General features: G+C 35.4%; 1 protein-coding gene across 1 annotated transcript; it reads left to right on the top strand.

Annotated features, from left to right (window-relative positions):
• Positions 1–258: 258 nt before the first annotated feature.
• Positions 259–9,993, top strand: LOC117928437 (phosphoglucomutase-like; the record flags this gene model as incomplete). The annotated part of the gene is made up of 14 exons (XM_034848318.1): positions 259–317; positions 938–1,026; positions 1,319–1,555; positions 1,851–1,915; positions 3,516–3,576; positions 3,726–3,843; positions 3,919–4,000; positions 4,103–4,175; positions 4,253–4,314; positions 4,781–4,876; positions 5,109–5,263; positions 5,340–5,436; positions 9,279–9,356; positions 9,434–9,993. Coding segments are annotated over 14 exons (1,383 nt in total), but the record flags the coding sequence as incomplete, so codon positions are not given.
• Positions 9,994–10,075: the final 82 nt, after the last annotated feature.

Consider the following 10,075-nt stretch of genomic DNA (forward strand, 5'->3'; position numbering starts at 1 on the left):
TGAGAAGTTAATNCAACTCGTCAAAGCCTTAAATCCCAATAATAATCATAGTATTTCTTCTTCTTCTTCTTTGTTGTGGCAATTGAAAATGTATGTAGCACGTGACTTATGCAATCTTACAGAAGTATGATGCAACAGACTGAATTTGGTCTTGTGGAAGAATCTTTCTTTACTATTTTAATGCCTCTGTTACGGAAAATCTCATGAACTTTTAGTATTCACAATTCCCTACACTTATTACGATTTTGATATTTCAATTTTCAGGAAGCTGTTTCTCTAGGAATTGCTAGTGCTGGCCTGGAAGTTGTTCAATATGGGTGAGTGGTGATTTTCCATTTTATAAGTGGGTTGTCTGATATACCTTTTTCTACTTAAGGATCTGTCCCCAGAGAGCTTTTATATGACCTGTGTAACATTATTATGTTTTGCATATATAATCATGTTACTTTTCCATATAATTATTTATTTATTTATTTTTACCTCTTTTCATACTTTGGATATTTGGAGTTACATGTATACATATAAACAATGATAATTCATTGATACATATAAATACATTAAATTGGTGACCATAAAAACATAACACTAATCTTTCAAAAAATTCTCATTTTTTTTTCTAGTTTAGTAGTTATTGGTTTTTAACTTAAATATAATTATGATGCATAGTTTGGTTTCTCAACCTGATGTTTCATCCAATGACTAGTCCCACAAATGGTTCAGTATATAGCTTCAATCTGATAGCAATGTTTCAAAATGGTTCAAAAAAGATGCCTAGAAGAAAAGGGAAAGACAGAAAGTGTTTCAGGAATGATATTGTCCTCTCTATTTCCTTGGAATTATATGCTATGTTTTCCATAGATACCATCATCAAGGGAAATTTTGTTGTTTTTTTTGTCTGATTTTTTACTGCCTTGATTGATATCATTTCTTTTTTCAGATTAGCTTCAACACCAGCAATGTTTAATAGCACACTTACTGAAGGCGAACAGTTTTTGTGTCCTGCAGATGGATCCATTATGATAACCGGTAATATGAAATGTACTTTTTTGTCAAACTGTATATATCTGGTGAATCTGGCATTTAAAATTATCCGGCAATTGAAGATCCTATCACATAATGTGGTCTACTCTCTTTATCTACCTGAAATGAACTAAATTTCAAGTGGTTGCCTTCGAATATTCTTTCATGCTCAGGACATAATATCTTAGTTTCATAACAAACTAAACCTGAGAATCCTTTTGATCATGTTAACAATTATCAATTAAAAGGTTGTTTCTAAGCTAATGAAAAACTCTACTTAACATTCTCCTGCAAACAGCTAGTCATCTTCCTTACAACAGGAATGGATTCAAATTCTTCACAAATGCTGGAGGGCTTGGAAAAGCTGACATTAAAGACATCTTGGAGCGGGCTGCAAGTATATACAGTAATTTTGCAGTTGAAGGTCTGGTAGATTCCGAAAGGAAGGCTTCCGTATCGATAAAGAGAGTTGATTACATGGCTCTTTATACGTCTTACCTTGTAGAGGCAGTTCGTAGAGCTGCAGGAAATATAGGTAATATTGCTTGAGATGTTTCATTCATGTGGAATAATGAAAATTGTGGAAAAGAACTGCCTTTGGAGATTACCCTCTCCTTCTCCCATTACATGAAGTACATTTCTTGGTAAATGGGTGTCATCATGCTATGTTCAGCATACAGTACTAAGGTTGGAAATTAATATTTTGTTTCAGCCTTCCAAAAATTCTTTCCCCCTTTTTTTACCAGTACTTATTTTATACTATTTATGGGGTATGTTCTTAAGTGGTCTGATCCAGTTTGCTAATTTCACTTAGTATTATTTATTCTCAGAGAGGCCATTGGAGGGGTTGCATATAGTTGTTGATGCAGGGAATGGAGCAGGAGGATTTTTTGCTGTAGGTTTCATTCATACTCTTTACTTCAACATTTTTAGCATTTTTTCCTCAGTTGTAAGGATATAACTGTAGGAAATTTTCTGAAAACATTTTTTAATATGAAGTTATGGGCTTTTTAGTCTTAAAAACTTTCAAACAATCTCTAAATCTTGTTGTTGCTCCTGCTTTCATCATTATAATCATTTTTAATTCCAAATGTTTTGAGATTGCACATACAGGTTTGTTTTGTTTCGTAAAGATTAATAATATAAATTATCTTAAACATGCTATTTGCTAAGCATGCTATGGGGATGTGTAAAATTTCCAGGAAATATATAGTATGTATGACTTTCTAAATATTAGTGTGTGTGGGTGTATTATGTAGAAATAGAGGAGTAGCCAGGAGTATCTCCCGTATAAATATACATCAATTTATGTAGATAGAGATAGAGAAAGAGTTGTCTTGAGGAGGGGGAATTGTGGGGTGGGTGTTCACTAAAATTTTTAGTGTCAAGTTCCACGCTAGTTCTATGGCTTTATGACACTGTGTCTAGGCAACATTCTCCTTAGATTGGATGTCCATATAGATTGAAGGATTATATTATGAAGTTGTCTTTTTTAATTTTAAATTTTTAATGCATTCTTTGGCTTCTATCAAATGCCCTTCCGAATATTATTGGAGGTGCAATACATCATTTTGAATGGAGTGATTAAGACACAGATGATTTTATTTCTTGAAATCCCAGGAGTGTTCCTGAACTTTAATGGAAAAATTGGACCAGCAAATTGTATTATACTTAGCATTTTGGAAAACAAGCTGGTGGTTTAATCATAAAAAAATATTTAAAACCACTATGATAAAATAGATATGAGTTTATTCACTAAAATCCTAAACTGTTCTTTGTTTAATCTAGTGTTAAAAAAATAAACAGATAGATTCATCTGGAGCTATAGGAGGGAAAAAAAGAGCACAATGAACAAGGCTCAACGAATTCAACCAAACAGTGGGGCATAGTTTGTTTCAGATGCTATGAAAAAGCAAAATGGAAATACTCGTAATGCCATGTTTTTATGGAGTGGCAACATTTCCATGGGATGCCAAATGCCATGTTTTTATAAAGAAGCAGTTCCATATCCATGGGATGCTAAGTGCCTTGTTTTCACAAAAATGTAATTCCATTTCCATGGGAGGCCAAATGCGGCTTTCATTTGGAGCAACAGAATATCATGGCGTGTGTGTTGGAAGCTCTTGCCATTGCTGGGCTGGCTTATGACATGTAAACCTTGGGAAGTATGCCTATGTCATTGCTAAATTATCTGCCTCGTGGGTATTGTGGCCAATTGCCAAGGGAGCCAAACCCCTTTCTCGGGCATGATTGAGTGATGATTGTGTGTTACAATAGTGTGGCATCAGTTTGCATGGCTATGCTATGTGAATCCATGGCACCTTGACATGGGCATTACATGCCATCACCTATCACATAACATGCTGATGTCCATGCTTCGATGGTAGACATGGCTTATTGGAGTCTGAAAAGTAGCGTCTTGATTTTTTTTGATAAACTTGTTGCACTCACTATTTATTCCATAATAATGGTTTTTTTTTTCTTAATGAAATCAGGGAAAGGTGCTTGAACCTCTTGGGGCTATTACCACTGGAAGTCAGTTCTTGGAGCCAGATGGTAATATTTAAATCTAAACAACCCCCCCCCCCCCCCCCCCCCCCCCTGCCCCTGCACCCCACCCCACCGCCCACCCCGCGCAACCCCTCTCCCCCACCCCCCTTTTTTTAATATTAATGGATTTGAAGAAAGATCTTTGTGTGGATCAGGCTTGTTTCCGAATCATATTCCTAACCCGGAGGATAAGGAAGCAATGAAAGCCATCACCCAGGCTGTCCTAGCAAACCAGGCTGATCTGGGAATTATCTTTGATACAGATGTTGACAGGTGATGGCTATTTCCATTCACTTGTTCATTTAACATGCATACAGTTTGATTGTTACAAGCAAGTGTTTTGTTCAGATCTGCTGCTGTGGATTCCACTGGTCGAGAGTTAAATAGGAATCGTCTGATTGCTTTAATGTCCGCCATTGTTCTTGAGAAAGTATGGTCTTCCTTATTCAGTTATGTTCAGAGCTGTTGTTTATAGGTCCAACTTTTGTCTGGATAGTATATTTAATTTGTTCTTCTTGTTTTCTTTCCATAGCATCCAGGAACAACCATAGTCACAGATAGTGTAACTTCAGATGGCCTGACTACATTCATTGAAAAGAAACTTGGTATGTTGAAACTGAAATGGCATAATGTCCATATCATATAATGATGAATTTGTTCTTAACTCAAGAGTTCCTTATAGGAGGAAAGCACCACCGGTTCAAAAGGGGCTATAAAAATGTCATTGATGAAGCTATCCGCTTGGTAAGATTTAATTTTACATGATTTTTGGTTTAAGAATGTGAGTTTTATGAATTACCGTACTGAGGAAGTAACTAAGGAAACTCTTGAATCTGAGTGCTCAGACCATTATAAGTACTTTATTACTTGTAAACATCACTTGCCATCATTAGCTGTTGGTCTTCCATTGAAGGTTGAGACTTCTCATGTGTTAGGCCAACAATTAGAGCAGAGGATAACTGGGAGTTTCAGTCCCCAGTTAGTAGCATTTTTATTTTTTATCCAGTGTTGAATGTGAAATCCTTCAAACAAGGTTTTATATCTCAAAGTCAAACTTGCATGCCATTTGTTTATTGTACCTCACTATTTTTTGTTCGTATCAATTTAGAAATATAAACAATCTTCTTCCTTGTCACACTTTGGTTACTATTCTGCATTTTGGGTTTCCACTGCTGAGAATATTTTAACTGAAGAGTAATGTTGCTGACAGAATTCTGTTGGTGAGGAGTCACATCTGGCTATTGAGACTAGTGGCCATGGAGCTCTCAAGGAGAATCACTGGCTTGATGATGGTGCATACCTCATGGTAGGCCTTTTAGAGAAATTGTCATTTTGAAGTATGTTTTGATATGCTAGATTGGTAATTCATTGATCAAGAAAGAAATCATTTCAAATTCTAAAAATTTTGTTCATTTTGTATGTTCATTCTCTTGGTCACCAGTAGAATTGAAGTCATAGCATCTGGTTCATATTAGTCACATGTGACTGTTAGTGCCAAGACATTGTATATTCTATATTGGCTTCTTGGTTGTTTTCAGGTCAAGCTCTTAAACAAACTTGCTTCAGCTAGAGCGTCTGGAATACGTGGTGGCAGCGAAGTATTGACTGATCTGGTAGAGGGTCTTCAGGAACCAGCTGTTGCAGTCGAACTGAGGCTAAAGATTGATAAGAGCCATGAAGATCTTAAAGGAGGGTACGCCATTTGCTGTATTTTGTTATACTGATATATTACTTTCATTGTTATTTCACTCATAATTTAGAGCTTCCAGATCTTTCCGAGAATATGGAGAGGCAGTGCTGAAACTCCTGGAGAATTTGACTGATTCAGATCCTAAGCTACAGAAAGCCCCAGTTAACTATGAAGGAGTAAGTTTCTCTACACACATGTGATTTTTGAGTTGATTAACGTTTAATGTTCATCCATTCATGACTGTAGTATCTTCTTGAAATTAGCACTTCTAGCCTCAACCAACTTGGAAAGTTCATTTCAGCATTGGTAGTAAATTTATATTTTTGTATCTCTTATGTTTTGCATGCCATCAATGCTATTCCATCCATAATGGAACCATTATGGTTCATGGGTTGATTTTAGCTTTTAGCTTTGCATGAGGAAGTTCTTTTTTGGTTATAACTATAATGGCAATAGTGTGGTTGTTACAAAACAAAACAAAGGAATGTAGTTGGGGTAGAAAAACTTTTACCAAGTAAATGAATTTTGATGCATACAATACATGAATTGAATACATACGATAGGACTTTCCTTTATTATATACCCTCTTTGTTCTTTTTCCCTGATAGGAAGCTTGCATTTTATTAGTAGGAAAGGAAAACCTGTCTAACTAATATCAGATAGACTTTGAGGTCTGGCCCAGGTGGCAAAAGGTGTGGGAGGTTCCAAGTTCAAGTCTTAGAAAGGACTCTCTCTCTATATATATATGTGTGTGTGTGTGTATGGACTCATCCCCAACAAACTCCTCTGACAAGGTAGCTCCTTACTTAGCCAGGGGGTCTATTTAACTGGTTGGCTGAGCTTGATTCTTGATTCTAATCAAAAGTGCACCACTAACTCTAGAATGGTCAGTTGTCTGGCAGAGAGCAATAGATAATTCCCCCTCCACCGAGGCATTAGTAACTCCTAATAATGACGCTTTTTGTTAAACCTTTCCAATAAAGTTCAAACCTGTTCCTTGATTATCAAACCAAAACAAGTTTGTCCAGAGAAATTTCTAACCACCCTCTCATGGTCTCTGAAAATCCCACCAATCCGTGTTCTCTCTGACCCATCTAAAGAATAATAATCAAAATTGAGCTTAAGGCCCCCTAAAAGGAGAGAACTACTCAGCCCTGGCCATACCATTCCTCCTGTACTAACAGCAAACCTCCTGCCAGTTCAACATGTCAAATTGATTGGAAGACAAGTGGATTAGTTAGTAAGAGAAGAGGTTAAATAGCATATTTTCCCAAAAATAATCCACAGAGATTTTCTTATTATTGGAAATCCTGTCATTCTTTTTAGTAAATCACTAGAAGAATACCTAGTAAAGTTCCAAACCACAATACTCTCTCCCTTAGGTTTCATGGTGATGTAGTAACCAACATATGTGCAATATCTCAGGGAGAAGACCATGACATACCAGACAAAAAGAAACAGCATCTAACACAAACACAAGGCAATAGGATAAAAGAAGAAAAATGATGGTCAGTGATCTCTTCTTTCTTTAAATACATGATACAACACTCGAGGCTGGTAGCTTTTTATGATCTCCAAATTTACAATGTTAGCATTGACCTTATTACTCATTAGCCAGATAAAGGCCCGTGATTGGGATTGAATCTAGACCTTTCAAAATCACTTTTCTTAGACCAGTAAAAGGAAAGTGATTTTTGGAGAATCTCATCTACTTTCATAGTTATTTTAAGTAGGTAAAAAAGTAGTTTTTCAAAAATGATTTTCCATGAATCAGGATATCTTCTTTAATGCAATAATATTATTTAATATTATACATATAGTCAATTACAGTCAATTATATTATAACATGTATGTGTCTATTAAATATATGAACTTATTTTATATTTGTTAAATATTTGCTTAAATTTTATCATATAAAATAAAATAATTTTATTTTCAAATAAGTTAATTGTTTGAATCAAAATTTTTTAATATCTGAAATTTATTTTCAATTGTCCAAAATCGCAATAAATGAATCATTTAAGAAATAATATTACTTTAATGTGTGCATTATACTAAATGTTAGTTAAAACTCTTTAATTGTCGATGTGTAATATTTGTTGGAATTTATATTTGATATTAGTCATCCTAAAAAAAAAAAAAACTATACTCATGGATATGTTTTCTTGAATTCAATAAAAATAGAAAAATTAAATTAATTTTTTTAGAATGAAAATATTGAGAATTGGTTTTTTAAATGGTACAATGATTTATTTAATTAAAGACATCCCTTTAGTCATCATTCATGTCATTGCAATTTAGCAATTCAGTTTATCAACTACTTAAATGTTAGTTTTGAAACTTACAACAGTTTTGAAACTATAATTTACCAAACGATCAATTGCTCATGTCATAATTAATTTTTCTTTAAGTTGCATCAATACTAAAAAATCTCACTGAGGAGGTTTAAACTTCTAAATAAATTTGGCCTCAGGAAAGATCATTCAATTGTCAATCTCTTTATCTGAAAGAGCATGAAAGTAGAACTTCAGTGAGAAAAGGCTTAAGGTGTCCAAGGTTTGTCATCCTTCATTCAATAATGGTGATGGGAGATAGACATGTGATGCAAAGCAATTAGAAAAGAACAAAGGTTTTTATTTCTTGAACTGTAATGTTATGACAAATGAGGGGGAGTATTTAAGGGCAAGAACATCACAGATGTGGAAAGTCTAAGTGAAGGGACGCAAATGCAGTAAAGGAAGCAGAGGGGTTGGTTCTCCCAAACGAGGGGGAGTATTTAAGGGCAAGAACATCACAGATGTGGAAAGTCTAAGTGAAGGGACGCAAATGCAGTAAAGGAAGCAGAGGGGTTGGTTCTCCCACCATAAAGCCTCCAATGACCAGATTTTCAATAGATTATTTCTGATACCCTATTAAACAAAACGAGCATAGTCATGGTACCTCTAAAAGATGGATTTCAAAGGATAATAGTCTGACCACCCAACCAAAAAGTCAGCATCCCATTTGTTACATTGCAACATATAAATGTTTCTGATCATTGTCATAATGTGTCTCACTTCGTAGGAAACCACCACAACCACTTATTCATTAGAGTTCCATTTCAACTTTACTGCCTTCACTTCTGGCTTACACACTTGATTCTACTTAATCAAATGCCTCTTTTTATTCCTTCCTATATCCAACCAAAAGTGATTTTCTTGAATTCTCTCGATCTTAGATGCAATTTAGACTAGGATCTTGAAAAGGAAAAGGTAATATACTGGAGAAGTTGGTTCTGTACCCTCTGCAACATATAATGAAAAGAGGGTTTTCTTCTCCCCATAAAATCTCCTAGAGATTTCCCAACAATCAAGTCCCAAAAATTAGGTGCCCTAGGATTACCACCCAAGGTAAAATCTAAATCATCCTGTTAACAATAAGCACCAGTGAAAGTTCTCTTGCATACATTGATTTGAAAGCCTGATACTAGATGGAAGTTTTGAGGATGAGCTTGAAGTTAAAGACATCATATACACTAGTCTTAGAGAAAGATACTGTCATAAAAAAATTGCATGTGGGGAACTCCTACACATTCCCTCCCAATCTCAATCCAACACCTAACTCCTACTGTGAACAGTTACAACAAAACTGAGGTTATACAACCTCAGATCCATTTCCTCCAAGCCTAAAACCTTGAAAAACACTCACTGCTTAGAAGATTAACTTGTTACAATGTTACTTTGGAAACTACAAAATCTCAATAAATATGGTATAGCCTTGCTTAAAATTCACACTGAAAACCATTCCCCCCACAGAATTCAACTTCTCATCCATAATTTCAATTGCAATCAACACAGTTTTAAGAATGTCTCTTCCCTCAAATAGTCTCATAGAACACCTTGTGAAAATGCTTGGACAAACTCATCCATAATTTTCTGTTTTTCTGACCCATCTTGTAGCTTTTTCAAAATTGTTTTCTTTTCTTATTTTTAGGTTTTAAAAGTTCAAACTCATTTTTCCACTTTGCTTGTGTGAACAGGTTCGAGCTTCTGGCTTTGGGGGATGGTTCCTTCTAAGACTCTCCCTTCATGACCCTGTTCTTCCCCTTAACATTGAGGTATAATCCCTTTTCAAGTGTCACGTTAAGTTATAATTACCAGATATTTTGCAACTGACAATATGAGAACTCCATAGGCACCAAGCCATGATGATGCTGTGAAACTTGGACTTGCTGTTCTCACTGTTGTTAAAGAGTTTCCTGCTCTGGATTCATCCGCCTTAGACAAGTTTGTCCAATCATCATAATCAGGGCCATGATGATGCTGTGAAACTGGTGCTTGCCATTCTTGCTGCTGTTAAAGAGTTTCCAGCTTTGGTTACATCTGCCTTAGACAAGTTTGTCCGAGTATCATATGCATAAGCTGGAGATTACCCTGTGCATTTCTATCTCAAATTTGAGGAACACTTAACTTTTGTACTTAGACTGATCTGCAACTCTTAACTTTGAGTAATTAAGAGTTTCTGAGAAGTTTTAGCTTCTCACAAACTCTAGTTTTGTGGTGGGACTTGGATATGACTTATCTCGATGTGATGATTGTATACGTCAAGAGTTACAAATTTGGTAACATTACCTACCACAGTTGCCCATGAATTATGCTGCAATTTTGGTATGATGATCAATATGTTGCAATGACTGCTTCCTTCGTGTACCCAGATTTATAAATGCACCACCAATTTCTTGTTTTGGATTCTTATTTTGGACTTAACAAAGACTCTGCCAGCTAGTTTTCATGACAAAGTAAATGTTAGTGATCAGCCCAGTTTTCCAGCGAAGGG

This window comes from Vitis riparia, chromosome 13, assembly GCF_004353265.1.
Source record: "Vitis riparia cultivar Riparia Gloire de Montpellier isolate 1030 chromosome 13, EGFV_Vit.rip_1.0, whole genome shotgun sequence".
Lineage (NCBI taxonomy): Eukaryota > Viridiplantae > Streptophyta > Magnoliopsida > Vitales > Vitaceae > Vitis > Vitis riparia.